Genomic DNA, 24,755 nt, shown 5'->3' with positions numbered 1-24,755 from the left:
ACATTTTTGTGTGTATTCAAGTGCTGAATAGGCAGAGGGTATCTTGTCGTTGAGCTCCTGAGATCCAAACTAACTTGATCGGGATGACTAAAATATAAGATGCTGGGAGCATAATCTAGATATATTCGATGGAAGAATATTTAATAATACAAAGTTGAGCAAGTAAGAAAGCTCTAGTCGAGACTGCTCCACTACGAGATCCCATGAACCCTTAGAGCAACTGATATTTCAATAATTATTCGCCCAAGTCCCTACTATTTGAAATACGCCATTTCCAAATGTGATGGTGAAATTGTATAAAATGCATATAAGTATACATAAAAAATTTGGAGAGTCTAGCTTTAAAGATGTAGCAGATATAAATCTATGACTGGCTTTCTATAATGTGTTTAATCGATAACAAAATAACGGCACAAGTTATCGATATTTAAAACAAAACTCGCTATACACGGACCTTGGGAAAAATTTCAAGTCTCTAGCTCTTATATCTTCTGAGATCAACGCGTTCAAACATACGGACAGACGGACGGACGGACAGACGGACAGGGCTAAATCAACTCAGCTCGTCGCCCTGATCAAGAATATACATATATACCTTATGGGGTCTGCCACGCGTCCTTCTGTTTGCTTGTTACAAACATTTAACATTAAACATTATACCCTGATTTCCCATTGAAAATGGGTTCAGGGTATAAAAATCGGGAAATATTACATAAATTTGGTATACAAGAATTGATACTACAATACTAAAAGTACTAGAGATTTGGAAATCAAAATATAATATACTCCCGATGATATCCTAATAATAATAGGGGTAGATATTGCAGAAGGGTTCCTGAATCATTTCCAAGAATCAAGTTTTGACTGTTAATGAGTATTATGTAGTCGTAATAGCAATGGGTTATGGGGTAGGCGCGGGAAATACCAAGTAATTAGGACAAAGACTAACCATTTTATATTGTCCACATTTTTTTTTTTTTTTTGAGCGCTTACACCCATTTTGTTTATGTATTGTATATATATTCTATACATAACTACATATTATAGGTAGGTTATGCGTAACCTAGGGTATACTAATATTAAAAGACATTGATTAAAATCTGTTTCCTTTATTTAGCAACTTCTCGAGCATTGTGAATATGTTCAAAGTGAACCTTTCAGGAGAAGGGCCGCTCCAGCTTGCCATCGATGTGCACTGGACGAGTTTTGACCACTCCCCTGCTGGGGAAATCCCCTTTCCTGCTGATCTTGCTATCGCGACGGCTGCGATAGTCGTTGCCATAGGACGACATGCAGTAGCAGGGCTTCCAGCTAGGCTGTCGCTGCAGCTGACTCTGTTCATGGGGCGAACGTTCCGTAGTCCACACTGGGACGTAGTGCGTCCAGGTCTCGCCGTTACGGTAAATGCCGCCGCTGCTGTCATCGCCGGTCGTGTAGACATGCTGCGGATAATACTGGGGATAGTAGCCGCCCGAGCTGGATCTGGAGCCGCCGCGGTTGCTGCCCTCGTAGCCGCGATGCTCACTGGAGTAGTTGGGATTCCATTGAGCCTTGGGATCACTGGGATTCCTGGACTTGTGCTTGGAGTCGCGGCTGCTCGAACGACCCTTGTAAATGGGCACGCTGGCATCCTCTGGCAAGGGAGAGTGAGTGAGTGAGAATCCGCTTGCAGCGAAAGACGAAAGTGAAAGTGATGTAAGCGTCCACTTACCCTTCTCGCCCGGCTGCTGGGCAGAGCTCGTCTCATTTGCGTCACCCTCGGCCGTAATCTCGAACGTGATGTCTGTGTGAATGCCCACACGTTTCTTGTGTTTACCCAAATCCGTTATTTCGACGCTCTCCTTGGATTCTATTTGGGTAGTCCGTTTCGGTGTAAGTCTCATTTGATCTGCCCTTTGCTTTGAGCCAATTTAATTACCTTTCGTTTGCTGCTGTCCATCGCCCGTGTCGACTGTAACACGCACGCCGTGTATCTTTGGCCGATTGCCACTGTTGCCTCCGCTGCTGCGTCCGGAGCTCGGATCATAGCCACTATTGCTACCCTGTTGTCCCTGTCCCTGCCCCTGGCCCTGGCCCTGTCCCTGCCCGATTATAACTGGCACACCAGTCTGGTTGTTGCTGTTGCTGCCGCTTTCCATGTCATCGAAATCCAGCTTGGATGACACTTTAGTCGACTGACCTGGTTACGGAGCAAACGTTGTTTGTTTTCGGTTTAGCATAGAAATTAGATTTAGCAGAGAAATTTCATTTAAGTTATGCAAACACATCGACTTCCAATCCCCCACGCTCGAGTCCTATCCACGCCCAAAAAGGAGCATCAGCTGAACTGGAGCGCATCTCAAGCTGCCCGCGGCGGGAGAATTTGTAAGTGGAGCAATTAGCTCACGCTGACTTATTTATGAATATTTCTCTCGCTCTCCCTCTCTCTCGTTCACTCACGTTCGTAATCATACACAGTTGACTGCCTCTCGAGTGGACGAGGCGCACTTTGAGCACTTTTAATTGCATTTCAGTATGCAATGTTTGCTCAGCTAACTAAGTAGATTATAAATGGGTCGCTATCACAGATGGATTGAGATTGTACCGAATTAGATCATTTATATAAGATATTTGTAACATATTGAGCTAAGAATATTAAAATTTCTTGCTAACATATGAAATGGGATTTAATATTTTTTGGTGGCTTAAATGCAAAGCCGTTAACACATTGACTTGACTGTCATGTCATTCTCACTATTATGCATCTATGGATTTCGATTCAGTTTGATTGATAGAGTTTTCTTTGCTCTATCTTTCTAGAAATATGCGATATAAAATTGTTTACTTTAGCATTCACATAAATGTCTTTACAGTACAAATATCATTAAGATCTATATATATAAAACAGCATACTTTACGAAGCAACGTCTTATGAAGGCTCTAAAGGAGGTATCAAAATAATGAGTGAGAGAGCGAATAAAAAACAAAAATTTAAGTACTTTGAGTCATTAACCAAATTGAGTATGAACATATACTTTATATGGCATATATAAATTTTAAATTTTTTGACAAGCTTTATTTAATTAAGACAAGTTTAGGAAATTAAATAACAAACTTCTACGGAATATTTTACTGAAATTAAGACGAAATTTTTTTAAGCAAAGCCCCTATTTGGAAAACTATATTCTGAATAAACCAAATTCATTGCTAATTCCATTATATTATCATGTCATTTATTGAAATATTTTCTAATAATCTTTTAATTATCTGAATGAATGAAATATTAATCGTGAAAAATTCATTTAAACTAATGAACAAAAATATGAATATAAAAAGATTAATATTAACCATGCTGAATAATTCGAAATGGCAAAGGGATTTTTGTTTAGATTTTTATATTTTTCGATTTACACAGAAATTCAAATTATCGAGAATTATTGAAAACGAATTTTTTTTAAGGGAATATAATTTGTTTGATTTATTGCGATTCTCGATTTAACGGGGAACGATATATTAAGACTCAACGGTAAGGAATTTCCAAAGAATTCGACATAGACAAAAATATCTACATTAAATTATTATTTAACACAAGGAATTTGATCGAAAGCCTATATTTTGAATTAAAAAAATGCATTTCGTATTATGCCAATAACTGAAATGTTTTCTAATATTCTTTAAATCATTTCAATGAATATTTCATTAATAATGAAATATTAATTATAATTAATTTGAGGTAATCTTTTATAAAAATTTCTTTGCAAAACAATATACATTTTTAATCAATATAGAAATTGGCTTGGAAAACTATATTCTGAACAAACATAATCAACTAGATGCCAATAGCTGAAACTTTTTCGTCGAATCTTTAACTCATCTCAGTGGTCTTTGCTAGTATAATTCATGATAAGTTCTTTCACCTCATTGGGTAAATTTTGGTTGAAATGTTTTGTTATTATGTTTCTGGCATTAGATCAACGAAAATTCCCAAAGAACTGGAAAAGCCCAAGTCCGCGCTGGGGTGGGCGTGCTGAGATTGAAATCATGTTCAAAATAATGACAAGTGACTAATTACTAAATAGACAATTACGAGTCGAATCTCAATTTGCTGAACAACCTTGGGCGCAACGATGAGTCAACAGAAAGCAGCAGAGCACTGCCAAATAGGCCACGGATCTCGGGAGCATTTCACACAAGCAACTGAACAAGTTGGGATATTTTGGCTGCTCTTTGCACTTCGGGCACTCGCAACTCGACGACTTGACTTGGGGGAGTTTTCAGGCGAACTTGTTGAATGCTTTTCAGATAGACTGAAGCGCGTCTTATGTGCGCACTTAAAACCCGCCGACAAACGACTAAAAAAATATCGCAAACGCAAGTCGAGAGACCGACAGCAAACCGATTTCGAATATCTGCCGAGATTCATTAAAAAATTAACTAGCCAACTGTTCAGTTGTTTCAGAGTCTGTTTCAGTTTCAGTTTCAGTTTCTGTTCTAGAGGCTGACGTTGGAGCTTTTTTAGATAACATCTTGACTGGGCTCCCAAGTGAGTCGCTGAGCTTGTTACCGGACTGCACTTGCAGTTGACTGAAGGAGGGATGGAGCTGTGAGGAAGGGGGGGGGGGGGGGGGCAGTTGTAGCTTATGAACGTATAAATGCGTATAAAGACGTTACCTTCCCCCACCACCTCACCATCCCACTCATCCCCCCGTCGCCATGCCACTTCATTAAATTGCCCGTAATCGCTTGGCTGGCATCTTTTGTTATTGTTTTTACTGAAGTTTCCGCTGTCGTACGAACGAGTATGTATCTTAAAGATCCCATTGTGTCTGCTGGAGATGTATTTTGTTTTGCTTTGTTGTTTGTTCTATCAGAAACTGAACTTTGCATTTGGTCTTAGCCACAGCGCCGAATCGCTCTCATCGTTAATCATGAGTCGGCGTTTCGAGCAGCCACCACAATTATATTTTGTGGCAATTTTGACAGCACAAACGATTATCTTCATTAGCCGCCGGACCATCAAAGTAACAGCCGAATCACATTCAAGTTCAAGTTGAGGCTTCGGCTTTATTGCGTTGCGATTACGCGAACTGGGAAGCTTAACTGATCCATTGGCCACCCTCGCCTCGACCCCATCAGCCCATCAGCCCATCAGCATTAAGGAACTCTTGTAGATGAGCTTCCAGCTCCATTTGTCAAAACTTTCATCGTGGCGCACACATGTTGGAATAATAATGTCAAGTCGGGCAAATGTATGGGCCGAGCATAAATTCTGCTATTCAATGGCCAGGACTCTTTGGCTTTTGGCCGGGCTCCTGGGCAATTAATTAGCAATTGCATTTGGTGCTGTCATTACGTGTGATAATTAAAAGGGGCCCACGACTCGGCCAAGTACCCCAGTAAGCGCGGGCCCATACAAAAGAAACTCTGGCCAAATGTATGGCCATAAATTTGATGACCCAGGCCAGGCACCCAGACCGGAGCCGGTCCTGCCCTCGGCTCAACTGCAAATGCACTTTAATCTCGAATTTATCAAGTGTAATAGTTTGGCCCCGGGCTGGGCCTTCCTACTGGGTATGAGGCTATTGTGTTGCCCTCTGGCTGCAGCTCCAACTTTGCCGCACACTTTTGTAATCTTGCGGATTAGAAGCGCACACCCAATACCCACCACAAACACCCACAATCAGGCACGTGTGTGTGTGTGGATGGGTAGTGGTGTGTGGGCTGGGCCTTGTCTTGGCTGTGGATGTGGCTGTAGCTGCACTGTGGCTGCAGACCCATTAAACAGATGGATTTCGTTGTCAACATTTTTAATATACTTTTGCTGCCCGGAATTTCAGTGACTCGCATACCAAGTCTTTCGCACTGTCAGTCTGTAAGTCTGTCAGTCTGTCAGTCTTTCAGTCTAGCTGTCCTTCTGACATGGGCTGCATTTCCATAAAGTTTTCCAACTTAATTTTCATTGTCTCTATGCATTTATGTTGCACTTGCTGCATGGATTGAAGTCACTCGTGTGTAGCTTCTAAGTTCAAGTGCGTCATCTTCCACTCAAGTTTATCTTCAGCTCTCTGCACTTGCATAACACGCAATACCTCACTTGTTCTCCGATGAGCCATTGCAATTTGTTCATCTTCACATCTATTTGTTGCATACTTTTAGGGTGAGAAAAATAATATAAAAGTACGGATTAAATATACTATACATGTATATGTATATCAATATATTATTAATTAAAAACAAAAATAAATAAGCAGTTTACGAACTTCATTATTATTTTGTTTTTAATATTTAAATTAATTAATTAATTTATATTTAACTTAATATAAAATAGTTTTTACTAAATTCCCTTTTTCGATCTAGACGAAATTTCTTCAAAATTTCGATTATATTAAATATAATAATAACTTATATATCTATTATACCTGAATTAATTGTCCTTTTAATATTTATATATTGTAGTTAGAATTTAATCTGAAAATTAATCAAAATGTCTTAAAGGTTTTCTAATATAATATAAAAATCTGTAAATTATTTTTATTTTTATGGAATTATATAGAATCTAGACAAATTGAATAGAAAAGATGATATATACATAAATAAGTAATTCTGAATTCGAATGTATTTTTCGAGTTTACAGTTTCTCTTTTGTTTTTAAAGTTTCTCTATAATTAATTTTGGTTTGGCAGTAAATAAATGTGTAATAGCTCCAAAAAAAACTTAGGGACTAAAACGATTTATACCCTGAACCCATTGAAAATGGGAAATCAGGGTATAATGGTTTTGTTAAAAGTATGTAACAGGCAGAAGGAGCCGTGGCAGACCCAACAAAGTCTATATATTCTTGACCAGGGCGACGAGCTGAGTCGATTTGGCCCTGTCCGTCTGTCTGTCCGTCCGTCCATCCGTCTGTCCGTCCGTCCGTTCGTATGTATGCACGCGTCAATCTCAGAAGATATAAGAGCTAGAAACTTGAAATTTTTTTTCCTAGGTCCGTGTATATAACGCGCATATCCAATTCGGAATTATTCAACAAATAAATTCTTATAATGTTGCCCACACTACAGCGCAGCCCAAGCGCAGTCGCTGCTTACTGCGCAGTTAGCACAGCACAGGCTTATGCGTGCGTGTGGATGCATGTGTATGTATGTGTGCATAACAGAAGTGCAGAATGATTAGAATATCAGATTAGAGGGTTCAGGGTATCTCCTAGTCGAGCAGTCTCGACTAGAGCCTTCTTACTTGTTTTCTTATAATATACTAGCTGGCCCGGCAAACGTTGCATTGCCCTCTATATTATTTCTAGGTAAAAAATTGTTGAAAGCTATGTTGTTCAGGCTGGGATACACTGATAAATTTATTAATCGGATTTTCATTCAAGCACCTTGTTGTAAACGACATTCTTCGTTTTTTGGTCGGGTGCAAGAACAAATAATGCGGATCGTTTGCCAACACGTGAGCATGCCACGTACAATTGACCATGAGAAAAACACGCATTTTCTAGATTGAGGCCACAAATAGTCAAAGATTGGCCCTGTGACTTGTTGATCGTCATGGCGAAGGCAAGACGAAGCGGGAATTGAATTCGTTTAAATTCAAAGGGCATATCTGTTGAGCTCATCGGAATCCTAGGAATAAGAACTTCCTCATCTTTAAATTTTCCTTTGAGTATCAACGCGTGAATCACATTGCTCATCAGTTTTCTTATCACCAAACGCGTTCCATTGCACAGTTTTGGTTGGTTTAAATTTCTAAGCATGCAAATCATGGAGAATTGCTCTTTTCATAGCTGTGTTCATTTCTTGACGCCGGTCAAGTTGTTCTTCCATATTGCCCATGAAGTATATTTGCAAGAATTTTTGCTGTGCATCTTCAATAGGTTGCAATGATCCAATGCGATGGCAAATCTGGCCTTGAATCTTTAAATTCAAAGCCATAGTTATAGTTATATTTACAAACACTATTTACAGAAATCTAACAAACTACATTATTCAAAAATTTTTTTTGGCAGTCATAGAAAATAAAATTTTTAACGTAAATTACCTTAAATATCCGTCTCCAATATTTTCCGCCCCAAATTATGTCATTTGGAAACAGGCATTGTATTTTTGAGTGTTCGCTAGAAAATGTCGTGATTCTAGTGTTTCGCCATAAAGCAGGGAACGCAATGGCTATGGTGACCGCTAATGGCAATGTCACTTTACCACTAAGGAAGCACAAACCGGGCGTTTCACCAGCAAACTTCAATGCGCCACAATGCTAGCAAACAACGTCCATTGGACCAATGCAAACTAAACGATTCAAGCTGTAATCAATGGTGCAATCATATCGAAACGCTGCTCGATTCAAATCAATCCTTGAACCATTTCTTATTGCCATTTCACGGGCTGCCTCTCTTTGAGAAGCACGAATTAAGGCCCTTCTTCCCTGGGTACTAACGCGGAGCCTTTCTCGGGCGATTTCTCGCTCTTCGTCAGATAATTGACTCACGCTATTCCGTTGCCTAATTGCATTATGGGTCCGCCGGGAAAGATTAGATCTTCTAGGACGCGGCATTTTTATTAATAGTAATACTGCCCTCGCACAAAACCATATAAAACAATCGAGAAATATAAATATAAATAATTTACACAAATTTATGTTTGAGACAAACAAATACCTGAACTTTCGAGATATTTAGCTTTTGTAAAAGTCCAAAAATACAATTTTTAATAATTAACTTTTTTTTTTTTAATTTCGAATTTTGAATTTTGAATTTTTTATTTATTTTTGATTGTTAGGTTTTAATCTTTTGATTTTTTTTTTAATTTTTGCAGATTTTTGATTTGAAATATTTATAAAGTTTAAAAGTCCGAAAATATAAAAAGCCAAAAATACACTTTTTAATAATTACCTTTTTTTTTTTTTTAATTTCGAATATTTAATTTTTTATTTATTTTTTGAACAGTCAGGTTTTAATCTTTTGATTTTTTGCAGATTTTTGATTTGAAATATTTTTCCTTTTGATTTGAAATTTTTTTTTTTTTTTTTTTTTTTTTTTTTTTTTGAATAGTCAGGTCTGCTCGAGGTCAGGAGACCGTAGACTGACTGACTACATTTGTTTATTTACTTCTACACTATTGTCAAAACTGTCACTGTTACCAAGCCTACTGGGTATAAAAAAAAATTTGAACATTTGGGGAAAAAACTGCGTTTTTCAAGTATTCGGCAAATTTTTTCAGTATTTTTAAGACCCTATACTAAACTCGTTGCGGAGACAAATCCAACAAATCAAAAACCATGAAAATTGGTTCAGCCCAAATCAAGTTATAAGCAGTCTTCACTTTTACACAACTTTCTTTTATATATATAGATTTACAATTTAATAAAAGTTTTTATTTGCCTTGGATATCCAGTGACGCACTCTGTGTGATTCACCATTTGATATAATGTTTCAAAGAGTGATTCACAATTTGATAGCGTATATAGTATATTAAATAATACATATAAATAACTCATTTTTCTTGATATCATAAGATACATATTTTAATACCCTGAACCCATTGAAAGTGGGAAATCAGGGTATAATGGTTTTGTTTAAAGTATGTAACAGGCAGAAAGAGGCGTGGCAGACCCTATAAAGTACAATATATATATTCTTGATCAGAACGACGAGCTGAGTCGATATAGCCCTGTCCGTCTGTCTGTCCGTCCGTTCGTCCGTCTGTCTGTCTGTCCGTCCATCCGTCCGTTCGTCTGTCCGTCCGCCCGTATGAATGAACGCGTCGATCTCAAAATATATAAGAGCTAGAGACTTGAAATTTGTTTTCCAAGGTCCGTGTATACCACGCGCATATCGAGTTTTGTTTTAAAATCGATAACTTGTCATTTTGTTATCAATTAAAAACATTATCGAAAACCAGTAATAAATTTATATCCACTGCATCTTTAAAGCTAGAGTCGCCAAATATAGATTTATATGCACTTTATAGAATTTCGATTTTTTTGAGAATTTACCTTATAGTCACCCTTCACCCACATATTATGTTTATAATCTAAAAGTTTCATGAAGATAGTCCATCGACAAGAGGCTGTCTCGACTAGAGCTTTCTTACTTGTTTTACTTACATTTTTCCCGAAATTCTTAAATATTTGCCTTAAACTCATTTCAGAATTCAATAAAGTTTGCCGCAAGCACAAAATGTTCTTTCGACTAAAATTTGTTGTGAAAATGTTTTGTTTTTATCGGAAGCTGGCAGTGGAATATAATCAAGTTTTTGGTCATAAATGTTAATTACACAAACACTAAGCACACACACACACATTGATTGTTGAAAGCCTGTTCAGCTACAGATACAAAGATACGACATGTTTGGCCAACAAAGACAATGTAGACAGACAGGCTGACGGACTGCCGGACTGCCGGATGGACAGCCTTTCAGATGGGCAGATAGAGTATGGCCAGACAGACAAAGGAGCAACTGGCAGTGCGTGAGGCCAGTTTGCAAACAATTAAAATGGCAAAATCAAAATCGAAATACACAAATTTATGCGTCTAGCTGCCAGAGCCATTTTACAATACTTGCGCCTAGCACAATACCGAAAATAAATTGCACAATTTTCCAAAGGAGTGTGTGTGAGAGAGAGAGAGAGAGACAGAGAGAGAGAGAGAGAGAGGCGGGCGGACAACTAATGAAATAATGGGCCAGCTGAATTAAATTATGGCCCAACAATTCCCTCGAGTGGCCCGAACGCCCGACTCCGATTTGGCACAATAACTAAATTTGCACCAAGGTAAAGGAAACGTAAATTTTGATTGCATTGTTACCGTTTGATTTCCACCACCACCCAGAACCACCCTCGGCGCATCCAGTCACCCACAGTGATCCGCATTCGACCCCAGCTCTCAAACACTCATTGACTATTCACACTCGTGTTTTTCATATACCACTATATATACATTCATATCTGTGTGTATGTGTGTGTTGGGTGTCGCATTATTATAATATTTTATTTTCTTGTTATGCCGCTTTGCTATATAAAATTTTTATTATTTGCTCGTTTACGGCTTTAGCTCTTCTCTTTATCGTTTTTCGCTTCACTTTTTCCCTCTCTCTTTTGCTTTATCCCTCTCTCTCTCACTCTCGTTTATCGTTTCTTGTATAGTGCGAAATTATCACAAAACGCATTGAATTTGCTTTTATTGTTGTCAGCTCTGTCCGCACACCCACCCTCACCATTAGCCTCTCACCCTCGCCATCGTCCTCACCCTCGCTCTCGTTATCCTTACGCTCCCCCCCTCCCCACTCTTCCGTTCGTGTGCAATGCAGCAGAAGCCGGCTTCTGTTTCATCCTCCTCTCGCTGTGTCGCATCGTCTGCCGTCTTATCGTGTCCGGTTTTGAGTGCACAACGTAGACGCCATCGCCGCAGTCTCTGCGGTTACCGCCTAGCGGGTAGCATTGCCCAGCACAGTGGTCACCGTACGATTGAAAAATGCTGGCTTACATATGTAGAAGATAGGGATTAGTTTTGAAATGTGTATTAAAATATATGTATACTAACAGTCTTAGAACAACCAAAAAAAATATCTCTATAAAATATTTTTTTTGGTTTTGTTTTGTAATTTACAAATACTAAGTTTATTTCTTATTTGTATAATATATATTGTATATAATATAAACATTTATTATAGTTACAATTGATGATTTGAATATAATATTAATTAATTATGATATGGATATGTATATAAAATACAAATATAAATTTGATTCTATAACTTTCACTCTTTTTGATTATTTATACATCTTATATTCTGAACACGGATTTATCTAGGAATTTAATAGTGTAGTTAGTATGTATTATAATAGTTCACTTAATAGTTTTAGATAGAAGAAAACTATAGGATGTAAATCAATGATTGAGTGTGTCTAATACTGCCATTTCATTCGACTCTCTGTCTGTATATTGAACTTTTAATAAGTTTAATTATTTCTTGTATAGCTTAAATTATATTATTGACATGTTTTTCAATTTTTGCTCAAATTTATTAATTTTTAATTTTAGTTATATTATTAAGAAAGATTTTTAAATAATGAAAGCTAAATCATCTTAAATCTTATCAATTTCCTATCTAATCATCCATGTTATCTACCTCACAGTTCTACATACTATATTTTCTAACATTGATAGTCTTATTTAATTAACTTATATTTGCTAATTCAATATTAATAATTATAATAATAATCTGAATAATAATATAATAAAATATAATATAATAATAGTAAATCTGAATGCATTTCCCCTTTCTACATTTCTCTCATCCTATTCCACTGTGCATGTATGGTTGCTTTTTCTTTGACACCTTCTCATCGTGGCGAGCAGGTTGCTTGCAGGAGCAACAAATTTGGTTTAGGACCCTTAAAAATGAAAATGGGCTCAGTCGTTGCTGCTGTTGCTGCTGCTGCAGCCACGGCTTGTTGAGCGTCTGAAAAAACATCGCTGGCTCATTCCAGTGAATCAACTCCGCCCATTGCCCGGCACTTAGCTGACAATGAGCAGTGACAGCTCCGGGGACAATGACGGGTCGTGTCGGGTCGGTTTGGGTTTTGGATGATATGGGGGAGCGTACGCTCTTCGAGAGCCGCTTGCGGTTTCATCACAGACTCCGGCGGGCTGGCCGTCTGCACGTCTGCTGCATCTGTCGCATGCCGGAACTAAACAACAACTGTGGCACCCGGGAGACCGAGAGGGAGAGAGAGAGAGAGAGAGAGAGAGAGAGAGAACGAGAGCCACCCCCAGAGCTAAACGGATGCTGGACAAGCAGCCAGAGGCAGAGCAAGACCCCAGGCTCAGACCCGGGTTCGATCCCGATAATGATGCGTACGCGTTGGCGATTATGATGGGTTTGATAGAGACGACAACTACTCGACTTGACATGCATGATTTAGTGCGTTGTTACAACTCGCCCCGACCTCATCCCCTCTATCCCCTCACCCCCTCACCCCCGTCAACCGCTCGAAGGCACTCCCCTCACACTCTCCACTGTATTCCACTCGACTTTCGCTTCGTTTCCATTTCACAAATTGCGAATAAGTCGCCGTGTGCTCTGTGTGTGCCGTGTGACATTTCTCGCAAATTATGTTTTTGGCGAGGCTGGCGAGAGCCAACCTAATCCGATTATTGTCCAGCTGCACTTTGCTGCAGTTTTGTACTGCGGCCAGCATATGGCATAAACATGGACGGAACAGGCAGCTTCAGCAGCATTTGCGAGCATTGTCCTGGCCAGGATCCGGGGCTACACACACACGCCCCCTAATTGGATTTCGATGACTGCAAATTGGTGATAATTTCGATTTGCTTCCGTTCAGCGCACGTGATTCGAGGCAGTTCGCGAAATGTGAGCATCTGTGCAGCCTCGCATCCAGACTCTTTATGCCGGGTCGTGACTGGATGAACATGGATTCAGATTGCGAGCGAAGCAATGGCAAAACATGCCGCAAACCCACAAAAATATGCCAGACTATGGCCCATGGCAAAGGGAAACCCATTTGCAATAACTACGAAATAGCTTCTTAATATTTCTTAAAGCTAAGACGACAAATTCGAAACTCTAGGGAAAAGCTAATTTTAAATGTAATTTTGGCATCTATTATCTACAAATAAATTTATTTATTAATAGATGTATAAAGAGTGGTAGACATATAGATAGACATGTACTTATATATTTGTATAAGGATTGATAGATGGATATAAGATAAATGTAAAACAATAAATTAAGTATAATTTTAAATGTATAGCGCATACAGATAAATATACAGTCAATGAGAGAGCTAGGTGGAAAGATAGACATATGTATATATGGAGGATACATATATACTTATATATTTGTATAAGCGTTGATAGATACATACAATATAAATATAAGAAAATTTGATTAAAATCTTAAATGCATATTGTATATAGATAGATCGATAGTTAATGAGAGAGATATAGAAAGAAAGATAAATAGATACTTATATATTTGTATAAGGATAAATAGAATGATATGATAATAATTATTGATAAGTAGAGAGACAAATAAAAAGATAGCAAGATGGGTTAATCCGTAAAAAGGTAAATATACCCAAAGATTAATATACTGACTGATTGACGGATATGATATTAATAGCTGATAGCTGATATGATAATAATAGATATTAATAGTAAGCATTTATGTATTGTAGTTGGCCAATTTAGAGGAGACAGCGCTTAAGTTAACTATCGTTACTTAGCTATAGGACGATCCAAAGTTAACTCTGGTGCCAGAGATACTCAACTCGGATGATATTAGGAAAAGCAGAAGAATATTCAAGACGACTCGAAAAGCAAAGCGAAGACATTAGCATCAGAATAATGATTGATGGATGTAGTTCATTATATGTACTGTACTTATTATATTGTTGTTTAGAAATTTGAAAAATTGTAGCAAACCCTATGTAATCCTATTATAATTCTATAAATCTGGAGTGCCCGACTAGCAGATATCCTGAGTTCATATTTCAATATAATATGCTTCTTTCCCTTACTTCTAGGGTATACAACTAATACGTAGATATTGATTATTGATTTCTTGAAAAATTCCGCTTAGAATCAATATGTTTTTATAAACTCTACCTGCAATAAGAGCGAGCTAGAAACACAAGTACCCGAACCAGACTCACATTCCAGAGGGTGCAAAAAGCTCTGTTGTTGTTGTTTTGATGTTCGCGTTGAACGAACTGAGCTGTTGGCTGAACAAGTGAGAAACATCAAAAAGTGAGCAGATGGTCCGACTGCATATCGAATTCATATGCTCTACGGTTCTGTCATTCAGGTCGTGTCATGCCTTTATTAAATGGGAATTGCGAGCACTGGCAAGAGTCAATTTGTTGCTTAAATAATTATTGTATATATTTCATTTATTTAGAAGTTGGAGTTATTATAGAATTAAAAGTAACCCATCGAGTTCAGCGGCGTCATTAGACAGACAGACATGCCACAGTCAGCTCTCTTGGCAGAGCTTAGCCCAGGCTCAGCGTCAATTGAATTCCGCCCATGAGTATGCAACACTTTCGCTTTGCCCTGCCACCATTTGGGGCTCATTACAGTGAATTGTGCCCACGGGGCGTTTCGTGTCAATTTATGCAACTCTCCTGCAATTTCCGGTATATTTAAGCAATTTCCAGCAGAACAGCCCTGGACATGGTCATGACTTAATGCATATGAATATGTGCGAGTGGTGCGAGTGATGCTGCATAGTGGATGTGAGTGTGTGCGGATGTGGGTGTGGGTGTGTGACGGAAATGCTCCCCTGGGCACTGGACCGACCAAGCCAAGTCGTAGGAGTTGGGGCTCTGCCAGCGGCAAAGCTGCTCAGATTTAATGCCAAAAGCCAAGACTCTTAGTGTGGCCAATATCTGCGCAGAGTTGGCCAACAGCTTTTCAATTTTCCACCTAAATCAGAGTTTAGCGCCCCGCGGCGAACCCTTTGCTTCCACCCATTGATGGAAGACACACTCACGGATGAGACGCAATAAAAATGATCCACAAAAAAAAGAAAAAAAAAAAAAAAAAAGAGATTGCGTAAAACTGTCAAAACGTTTTAACGGCATTGGAAGCAGCACAATAAAAATGAAAATCAAAATGAAAATGAAAATTCACAAGCAGCCAAATGCAATTTATATGGCGGGTGGGTCTTCAAGTGCTCCTGGTCCTGCTGCTGCACCCAGGGGGACTGTTTGATTTACCGTCAACAGGAGATTAAAAAAAAAACTGAACCCAAAAAGTGAATTAAGAATTTGTGTGGTGGAACGAAGCAACCAATCGGAGGGTGGTTTGTTGCCACAGCTCTGGCCGGGTGGGGCAAATTGAGTTGCAACACTTGGCAGGTTTTTATCTACGCACCACAATCGAACCAGCCACGCAGACAACCAGCCATTCGGGTGGTTTGCCCACCAAAAGCCCGACTCTGCCAACAACGTACTGACCAACCAGCAACGGCCAGGACTAGCAACAACTGTGTTTTGTATTGCTGCGCGTTGATAACAAGATTTGTTTTTCAAAATTATGGAGGGTCGGCACTTAATTACGTTGAAAAGCGCAACACAGCCACAGCCACAGCCACAGCCAGAGGCAGAGCCAGAGCCACAGGCAGAGCCACAGAAGCCACATCCCACATTCAGTGTCAGGCGGCAATTTAACTAAATTAATTTTAAAGCGTGCCTCGTTCTTCGATCTGTGAAAAGTGCCGGCAGAAGTCAAGAGTGTGTGTTTTGGCCCTTGCTTGATTTTGGCCAGATACGAGTATGGCCAACACAGGCAGACAGCCAGACAGAATAAGGGAGATCCTCTGCCTGATAGAGAGGGTAGCGACACACCCTCCTTAGACAAATGTGGCTGCCAGTCAGACAGTCAGAGAGTCAGAGAGACATGGATATTCCATTAAAGCAGCCAGCCGAATTGAACAATTTACACTTTATGATTTATTGTAATGAGCTTTTTATTTACGGCCGCTCGTTTCATTGTTGAAAAGTGTCTGCGCGTTGCCTGCTTGAAGCTTGTTTCAGAAAATTAAAAATTAATTAGGCATTTATCATTCCCTGTATACCCGTTTTGAGAATCGCTGGCAGATGGCTCGAGTTTGAGTTTTAGAAACGGGTGTGCATGCAATCCGAAATAGGCTTCATCCCATCGATTCTGAGTGCAATTTGAGAGCAACAGAATATCTAATATATATTCAACTTGGAATCAGACTTGCTTCACCCCAGACTGCAAGTGTGTCAGTGTCTTATTCTAAAATGCCTTAAGCCACACACGGCCCAAGTGAGTATCATTTAAAATATTTGAATTCACCTTAATTATACAATAATTAATATTATATTTTGTTTGTTTATATGGCTTTAAAAATTTTGGTTTACTGTTGTGTTTCACATTTTTCATTTACTTTTCTTCTTAAATATAATCATATAATATTATTATTACATTGATTATGAATTATAATGATATTTGTTAATTAGCCTCATTATCAGCCTTAGTTACGACGAATCTAATCAATACGATCAATACGATCGACTATTCAGGCTTATCAACTACAATATTTGAAATGCGCAATTACACGAAATTACAAACATTCAAACGCAGTTGCAATCGCAAGTGTAATTCTTAGAATATGTTACGCTTATCACGCTTGTCAATGTGTGTATGTGTGCACATGCATAATGAAAAAACTTGCATTTTTAAATGCATGGAAACAAGAGTCGAGACTGCTCGACTAGGAAAAACCCTGCAAAGAGCTGGTATGCCATTCATTCTGCACTTCTTTTGTGCAGACATAAATACACATGCACCCACACGCACTCATAGCCATTCCAATACTTTTTACCAAAATTAAACAGTATCGTCTGTACTTTAGTATTAATTTATGGTATTTACCAGGATATATAATGGAAATACAAAAAGGCCTACAAAAAAGTTTAGTTTTGTTCGATTTGATCCTAAAGGTAACTAGGTAAGCTCTAGTCGAAACTGCTCGACTACGAAATCCCCTGAACCCTTCGAGCAATAGCTATTTCAATAATTTTTCGCGTCTTTCTGCATGCGATCTTCATGAAACTTTCAGATTATGATCCTAACATGTATTTGCTAAAGCTTTTTACAATTTTAGGGGTGAGGAGGTGAATATAAGCGTGGGAATAAATTTTGACATGATTAAACAAAAAATTTAGGTCTCTACCTCTTATATCTTCTGAAATCGACGCGTTCAAACATACTGACAGACGGACGAACCGACAGGGCTAAATCAACACAGCTCGTCGCCCTAATCAAGAACATGTTGACAATTTTCCAGACTTTTTCATTTCCAAATAAGCTAGATCTAGCCATAAATAGGCTTAAATGGCAACACAGCAATGCTCAATCGTGCACCTGCTGTGTCCTTTAACAGTGGGCCTCGACGATAAATAAAAGGAGGACTATTAACATAACATGGACAGGAGTAATTCCTTATGTGCATGATCATTTTGATTTTTGTTTTATTTTCGGATACCTGCCCCCAATCGAAGAGTTGTCTAACTGCGAGATAGGCGTCAAAGTAGATTGCATATACGTATGTGTATTTCCTGAATAACTGTATAGATAAATAATTTACGTATATCCACTTGAACATTTGACATTATGCTAACTAACTAAAGGAGTATATGAGTTCTGTGCAATGCTGTTTATCCACTCGTGATCAAGTTTTCGAATATATTTCCGTGTGCATTTTCCCCTCAGATGTCTTGCTATTTATACTAGCTCGCAGGCGAATGCCATTTTATGTTTGCAGCTCGCCGTTGCCATGATGAGTTCCGATCCGATTAGCTCCAGATAGACGCAGTAGCCCGGGGGAAAGCGCATCGTGGAGTTTGGCTGGCTGTCGACGAAGTTGGAGAAGTTCATGGGATGCGGATCGTGATGCCAGTAGAAATGATTCAAGGAACTGCGCTCCACAACGCTATCGGCCAGACTTCCGCGGTGTCCGCCGCTCCAGAAGTATGGATGGATGTCGGGATGAGCATAGCGCCCCAAATAATCGGAGAGATATCGCATCTCCTCCGCAGACTTGACCGTCATCAGACGAGCACTGGGATCCAGAGTCTCGCAGGCGAAGCTGGCATGCAGCCAGTCGAGCTGCGAGTGAAGGGAAATTCAAGAGGGAGAAAGCGTCAGAGGGTCAGAGAACTTACCTCGGCGGGCACACTGAAGATGCGACCCTTGTACGATATCTTATAGTACTCGTAGGTGGGCTGGAAGATACATTTGGTTAGGAGCATTTCAGCAATTTACAGGGTATACGCACAGGCTTGTTAGTGGAGAAAAAGTAGCAGTTGTCGCCGATTTCCACAAAGGGTGTCATACAACGGGCTGCTCGAACAGGGAAGCAAAGGCAATAACTGAATTCATAGACCGACTGAACTTACGTTTCCAGAACTCCAAGTAGAAGCAAGCATAGCTGACCAATATGAGGAGCACAAGTATTACCAGCTCACAAGACTTGCCAAACATCATCATGTTCCATCCAGAGCTAAACTGCGAGGCGTATCGTAGGGCTCAACTGCTTTTATAGAGCTCGAAACCCACCCAAATCCAGGTGAAAAACTGATTACACACTATATAAGATTTCAAAAGAAAAAGGTTTTATTAGAACTGCTACAGATATCCCACAGCCCGAACCCAACACCAAGACCAGGCCTCAACACCTACTTGAAATGTTTACTAAATGAAAATGCAATGAATAGGTGCTCAATTTCCTATAAGTCTGAATTTGATCTGTGTGGAATGAGAAAGTAAACATGTACAAAAGTTTGGGTCGAATGCAGATATCTTCCGAAATCTGACCTAGATAGAGGATTTGACAAATTTTACAATGAAGATCGCAATAATCGACGTGATAAATTACAAAAACTTTTTATTCATCAAAGGTAAACACAGAGTAAGTCTGACGTCTTCAGATCTAATAGTATTCAAATAACGATACAAGATTGGTAATCGTCGCCCTGATCAAGAATATATATCTTAGATATAAAATTCTCGTGTCGCGATGTTTGTTGCCAAACTCCTCCGAAGAGAATCAGCCAGTATGTAACGGACAGAAGCAATCATCGCAGACCCCATAAAGAATATACATATATACTTTGTGGGGTCTGCCACGCCTTAATAATATAATTTTTCTGCTAATATAATCACAAGAATAATTGCATACATATGTATGCATAACAGAAACGTAGAATGATTCGTAAATATAACAATATTATGATGGATCATTAGACCCAACTAGTGCCTCTTCATCCTCTTTTGCTTTCCTTTTTGAATTCATTAATATTAATTTTACGGCTAATATAATTACAAGAATAATTGCCAGCGAATGAATATAAAAATCGGGGGTTCTAAGGATCCTGCATAATTTCTGTTGCCGTGTCTCATATTCGCATATGTAGTACTCATAGAAGCCCAATGATGTGACCATGAAGAGCTCCGAATCGATCAGCTGTAGACTCAGAAAACTGCCGTCTTTTGGGCCTTCGCCTGGCAGCCATTTGCTGTAGTCGACTGACTCCTGCAACGCGTCCCATTTGAAAGGCTCTGGACTGTGGAAGCTGTGGCCCGACGTGAAAAATTTACTTCCGTTCGCGTATCCCCGATCGATGATGTACTTCTGCAGATCATTCATTTGCGTCTCCGAGACAACAGACACGAGTTGTCCGCCGTTCGAACGACATTCCTGGCGGGCATCAAACCAATAGAATATCACTGATGCCTAAAATTATAGAGATCTTATTATTTGTTGTTTGTCGTTGTTTATACTGAGCTCTTAGAGAACCGCACATTGTCGCCCTCTCCTATGTAGTATGCGAAATTTCCCACTTTCTCAAATTCATACAGGTTTACGCATTGAATTAAACTTATTGTGAATAATATTAAGCACATACAATGCTGAAATCGTTTGTTTTCCATAGCAAAGAGATAAATGAGCAAGCAGTCTTCCTGTCACCACTGATCAAAGAACATATAAAAGCGGGAACATAAAGCTAGAACTCTCGCAGCGCACTGGTTTTGTTGTGCATTATTTTCACAGCTCGAGCCTCAAGTTGTAAATGCGAATTTACGAGGAGAAAGATTATAGCTTGTTGTGACTTGCATTTGTTCATATTTCTTTGTTGTTGCTTACAGATAATTGTTTATTTGATAATGTTATCGACTGGACTTTGCTCATGAGGTCATATACATACATATGCAACTCTCTTGATTTAAAATACAAAAAATACAAAAATATCAAATCTTCAAAAGCCGGGATCTTAAATGTATTACTTTCTGACTCATGAAAGATACTTCATAATCTCTACCTTCCTCACTCTCTCTGCTGTTATGAGGAATATGTGAAATAATTAAACCATTCTCTTCGAGTGTTATCCAGAGACTGCAGATCCCACGCTGCAGACCAGTCCATACATAGGTGGCCGATCATATTACGGCACTGACGCATAGTTGTTATAATATAAACAAAGCAACAAAGTGTTGCTATGAGTATGATACCCTTACTTAAGTTGGGCATATGCTTATTTAACATACAGCATACGACTTCAATTGACGAGCGGAATGGCGAATTATTTATGGGTGTAGCATTGTCATGCTAGAACCGTACTGATTTGCTTTATTGCGTAAAATTTCGAGTCTAATTGACGATAATTTTCTGTTAATGTAATCATAACAACTGAACCAAAATAAGTCTGTTAAAAGTTGGCAGAAACTTGGAGCAGTCATCAATGCTTGGGGGCTGCATCCTGGCCATCGGTAGCCTGGCAGCGCGGAAAGACGCTACTCTCGTAGGTCGGCACCATGTACTTGATGTTGATGAAGGCGTTGGGTCCGCCGCAGTACTCGAGCAGCTTCAGGGTGTCCTCGATGACATCGCCGATGCGCTTGCTGCGGTCCGGGTCGACGCCCTCGCCCAGATTCACGTTGACATTCTTGTAGAGGTTGCACACGGCCAGCAGCTGGCGATAGAAGGGAACCAGGGCTTGTCCCACGCAAGGACCTGGAAGGTAGCGGAAATTACACTGAACGAACGAATCGAGTAAGGCGCATGGAGAACTAACCCAATCGAACCATCAGCTGCAGCACCTGGAGCGCCGAGATGATGATGCGTTTGTCCCGAGTCTGGAAGGCTCGTTTGAGGGGCAATATAAGCTTAGGCAGCACTGGGAGCACTTTGTGCGGCTGTCTCATGATCAGATCGACGGCTGCATTGACCGCCAGCATGCGAGTGTCGCTGTCTATGTCAGCCAGCCCGTCCAGAAAGATGGGCAAATAGTAGCAATAGTCGAGCTCCTCGGGTGTGCAGTGCCAGCGCAGAGGGCGGTCCTTGGTGGGATCCTGCTTATTGCTGCGTCCGGACAGAGCCACGGGGATGTCGCCGCGCATGAAGTAGATCTTGAAGACAGTCTCCTTGACGGGCTGACGCTTAAATATATCAATTCTGCAATGGAAAACGAGCTGCTGTAGGCCGTAAGCCGATTCACAGTGGAACTCAACTCACTTGTTGGGCGGCTTGACCACTGTGCCCTTCTGCAGGGCCTGGTAGGTAAAGGCGGGCACCTCGCGCACGGCCTGGCAAGGGGAATAGATCAGGAGGAGCTACTCGGCATATCGCATGACTACCCTATACCTACCCGCTTGGAGCGCAAGTAGAGCAGCTCGCGGCAGATCCTGCCCGGCTCGTGAATGCGCTTGGCCCGCTCATGCAGGTCCGGGCACTTGTTGGGGTTCATCGTGGCTGTGTGTGTGTGCGTAGTGATTAGGTAACTTTCTCGCACTGAAAGTATATTTTTATTTTAAATAGAACAAGACGTTTTGAGACTGCGGCCAAAATATTGTTGATTGAATGGGCTATGCTGTGCGAATGCCGAGGATCTGTATACAAATAGTGTTGCCTCACAGCCTACTCGCCCGACGAACAGAAATGTTAGTCCAAAAATTACTCGAGTAAATATACAAATATATTCACATCTATTTATATACATATATACTATGGCATTCCCTTATCAAGACGTCAGCAGGCAGCCAAAAGGCAGACACGTGGGCCAACTGGGTGGGAGGGAGTCAACACCTAAATGTCTCTAAAGAGTCATAAAGGGAAAGTGCAAACATTTGCGCACTTTATCATCTTTTCCATTTCCATGTTACGGTAACTGTAAATATTTTGTAACGCCACCAATTACGTCGTCAACAGGAAAGACTCCACAGTCTCCCCACAGCCTCTCAGCCCTCAATCACCCACCCACCCAACCACTCGCCCACTTTACGTTCGCTTCTTTAAGCGCATTAACCCACATTGGTCTCTGCTGGGTGCGACAGAGACACGTGACTTGCCTATCTATCTGCGTTTTCTATCTACCCTCCTCTATCCATCCTCTTCCTCTCTCTCGCCAGCTGCTTGGCTCTTAATTAATTAAAATTCAACATGCGAATTAGGTTTCATCTGTGAGCCGTGAGCTGCCTCCGCTTCCGTCTCCACCTCCTCCTCCTCCTTAACGTTGACTTTTTTAATTACCCACGCACAGGTTTTCACTTTCATTCAACGTCGTTGCACGTCGCGATTTATCCGATTTTATAATACGGCACGACTCTCCGGCCACTGCACGAGAATCGAGCTGGAAGCGATTAGGATAATGGGCCAGGCAGAGGCATCCGAGATGACAAGCTGGCGATATCCCATTTTGTTGGCTTGTTAATTGTTCCAATTGAAGTGTTAATATGACGAGAATGTGGACTACATATAGATACAAAAGTTACTCAGAGGCTAGGACAAGTTGGTTCGACATGGGCTGTTAAATGACTGTTACTTAAATATGTACGAATGTTAGCGGCATATCTGTTAATATTTGCATGCGCTGTTAAGCGACTTTTATATTTTATTTAGATAAAAAATTAAAAATATTTTCGTAATGTTTTTGAAAGTATTTAAATAAAGATCATATTACATGAAAATGAGCATAGACTTTCCTTCGATATAATTGATTAATTTCTGAATATAAATAAATTTATTTCATTTCAATCGGAGTTTTCATTGAGAAGATATAACTTTTTAGCTGTCTAAAATTAAGTATATATTTATTTAATAAGATGTATAGAGTCCAATATGAAATAAGCTTAAAAATATAATTTCAAAGCCTAAAAAAGTACAAAATGTATGCAATGGTATCATCAACCCCATGATATGATATGAAGTCCGTATTAGAATCAGCAGATTAATCGCTTTAGATTAATTTTTTTTTCTATACTTTTAATATAAGCTGAAGATTTTCTATAGAGCTTTAGCGATATAATTTGTATCCAATGATATTAAAAGTATTTTATAGAATAAAGCACTTTCTAGAGAGGCCTTCGGCTTATAATTTGTATACATTCTCCATTATTTACTTTGTATACGTTTTCCATCTTTGGCATATTTTGTATATATACTTCTTAGCTATATAAATATTTTCAGTTGTTTACTTTACTTTTACTTTCAGTCGGATGAAAATCTAATAATATTGAAATTTGAAGTATAACTAACCCTGCGTGCCCAGTTCTTCATATGCATTCTCAGCATTACATAGCTTAGCACTAAAATGGACTCGGATGTGGCATCAACTAGGCAAACTCAGTGTCACCTATCAGAGAATTATTCAATAATAATGTCAACATTTTACGGCTTTTAATCGACTATTTTCGTTGCGCGGCCCACGTAAAACAAAAGCAATCGTTCGGCGATTCTGTCTGGGACACATTTTAATGACAGGACAGACCACACGCTGTTAGGCTCGATGCATACAAAAGGTATACTAAAAATCGGCCTGATCATAATTTATTGGCCAAAGTGGAAAGCATTTTCAGGGGCTCATCACAAAGGGGGACGCAGCTCAGAACAGATGGGGGAGTGGCTGGTTCAATGATGTCCTCTGGTTTGGGTCCGTTTGTCTAGCTGACACTTTCATTAACAAAAACTCAGAGCGATGACAATCAATGCTCTCTCACTCTGTGTGTGTGTGTGTGTGTGTGTGTGAGTGAGTGTGTATTTGTGTGTTTGTTTTTGCATTGTTGCAGAGTGCAACTGGGGTTGGGTCCGGGTATAGGGTTCGTTGGCTGTCACACCTCTTGATGGCCATACGCCCGACTCTGTCTCCGTCTCTGACTCCGACTGTCGTCGGACATTGCTGCACTGCGGCACGTAAATCTAAACAGCCACTGACAGCTTTCAACTGACCTC

At 39.7% G+C, this 24,755-nt stretch overlaps 4 protein-coding genes and 1 long non-coding RNA gene across 6 annotated transcripts; all 5 read right to left on the bottom strand.

The window, feature by feature from the left end:
• Positions 1-1,093: 1,093 nt before the first annotated feature.
• LOC108612115 (uncharacterized) lies at positions 1,094-4,439 on the bottom strand. 2 transcript variants are annotated; one of them, XM_089464274.1, is made up of 4 exons: positions 4,067-4,439; positions 1,919-2,179; positions 1,712-1,849; positions 1,094-1,633 (listed from the first exon to the last, which is right to left on the bottom strand). In XM_089464274.1, the coding sequence occupies exons 2-4, from the start codon at positions 2,136-2,138 to the stop codon at positions 1,158-1,160; spliced, it is 834 nt and encodes a 277-aa protein (XP_089320400.1). In that variant the 5' UTR covers positions 2,139-2,179; positions 4,067-4,439; the 3' UTR covers positions 1,094-1,157. The 2 variants fall into 2 exon arrangements, with proteins under 2 accessions (XP_089320400.1, XP_017860505.1); XM_018005016.2 differs by having other exon boundaries at positions 4,094-4,430.
• A 2,859-nt stretch (positions 4,440-7,298) lies between these two features.
• Positions 7,299-9,353, bottom strand: LOC149269987 (uncharacterized). The gene is made up of 3 exons (XR_016269116.1): positions 8,633-9,353; positions 8,017-8,546; positions 7,299-7,892 (listed from the first exon to the last, which is right to left on the bottom strand). It is a non-coding gene; the product is annotated as an uncharacterized LOC149269987 (long non-coding RNA).
• An 8,707-nt stretch (positions 9,354-18,060) lies between these two features.
• On the bottom strand, positions 18,061-19,252 carry LOC108612013 (uncharacterized). Its single transcript, XM_018004885.2, has 4 exons — positions 18,928-19,252; positions 18,807-18,871; positions 18,694-18,753; positions 18,061-18,637 (listed from the first exon to the last, which is right to left on the bottom strand). Exons 1-4 carry the CDS (start codon positions 19,016-19,018, stop codon positions 18,254-18,256), a joined length of 600 nt encoding a protein of 199 aa, XP_017860374.1. The 5' UTR covers positions 19,019-19,252; the 3' UTR covers positions 18,061-18,253.
• A 146-nt stretch (positions 19,253-19,398) lies between these two features.
• Positions 19,399-20,605, bottom strand: LOC108612012 (uncharacterized). The gene is made up of 2 exons (XM_018004884.2): positions 20,333-20,605; positions 19,399-20,264 (listed from the first exon to the last, which is right to left on the bottom strand). The coding sequence occupies exons 1-2, from the start codon at positions 20,459-20,461 to the stop codon at positions 19,758-19,760; spliced, it is 636 nt and encodes a 211-aa protein (XP_017860373.2). The 5' UTR covers positions 20,462-20,605; the 3' UTR covers positions 19,399-19,757.
• Positions 20,606-21,111: 506 nt separating this feature from the next.
• Positions 21,112-22,447, bottom strand: LOC108612011 (parkin coregulated gene protein homolog). The gene is made up of 4 exons (XM_018004883.2): positions 22,177-22,447; positions 22,044-22,114; positions 21,604-21,983; positions 21,112-21,542 (listed from the first exon to the last, which is right to left on the bottom strand). Exons 1-4 carry the CDS (start codon positions 22,273-22,275, stop codon positions 21,268-21,270), a joined length of 825 nt encoding a protein of 274 aa, XP_017860372.1. The 5' UTR covers positions 22,276-22,447; the 3' UTR covers positions 21,112-21,267.
• Between the last annotated feature and the right edge of the window lie 2,308 nt (positions 22,448-24,755).

This window comes from Drosophila arizonae, chromosome 3 (assembly GCF_054131065.1).
Source record: "Drosophila arizonae isolate 15081-1271.41 chromosome 3, UAZ_ARI_1.0, whole genome shotgun sequence".
Classification (NCBI taxonomy): domain Eukaryota; kingdom Metazoa; phylum Arthropoda; class Insecta; order Diptera; family Drosophilidae; genus Drosophila; species Drosophila arizonae.
This window is presented reverse-complemented; position numbering and strand designations above follow the sequence as displayed.

Excerpts from the sequence above, each read along its gene's own strand:
- LOC108612115 (XM_018005016.2), bottom strand. The coding sequence starts at position 4,163 with ATGCTCCCGAGATCCGTGGCCTATTTGGCAGTGCTCTGCTGCTTTCTG. Across the intron at positions 1,850-1,918 it reads TGGACAGCAGCAAACGAAAG|AATCCAAGGAGAGCGTCGAA; the intron begins GTAATTAAATTG and ends CTACCCAAATAG. Across the intron at positions 1,634-1,711 it reads CCAGCAGCCGGGCGAGAAGG|AGGATGCCAGCGTGCCCATT; the intron begins GTAAGTGGACGC and ends CTCCCTTGCCAG.
- LOC108612013 (XM_018004885.2), bottom strand. The coding sequence starts at position 19,018 with ATGATGATGTTTGGCAAGTCTTGTGAGCTGGTAATACTTGTGCTCCTC. Across the intron at positions 18,872-18,927 it reads CTACTTGGAGTTCTGGAAAC|CCCGTTGTATGACACCCTTT; the intron begins GTAAGTTCAGTC and ends CTGTTCGAGCAG. Across the intron at positions 18,754-18,806 it reads TTTTCTCCACTAACAAGCCT|CCCACCTACGAGTACTATAA; the intron begins GTGCGTATACCC and ends TGTATCTTCCAG.
- LOC108612012 (XM_018004884.2), bottom strand. The coding sequence starts at position 20,461 with ATGGAAAACAAACGATTTCAGCATTGTATGTGCTTAATATTATTCACA. Across the intron at positions 20,265-20,332 it reads ACATAGGAGAGGGCGACAAT|GCATCAGTGATATTCTATTG; the intron begins GTGCGGTTCTCT and ends CTATAATTTTAG.
- LOC108612011 (XM_018004883.2), bottom strand. The coding sequence starts at position 22,275 with ATGAACCCCAACAAGTGCCCGGACCTGCATGAGCGGGCCAAGCGCATT. Across the intron at positions 22,115-22,176 it reads TCTACTTGCGCTCCAAGCGG|GCCGTGCGCGAGGTGCCCGC; the intron begins GTAGGTATAGGG and ends TCCCCTTGCCAG. Across the intron at positions 21,984-22,043 it reads GTGGTCAAGCCGCCCAACAA|AATTGATATATTTAAGCGTC; the intron begins GTGAGTTGAGTT and ends TTTCCATTGCAG.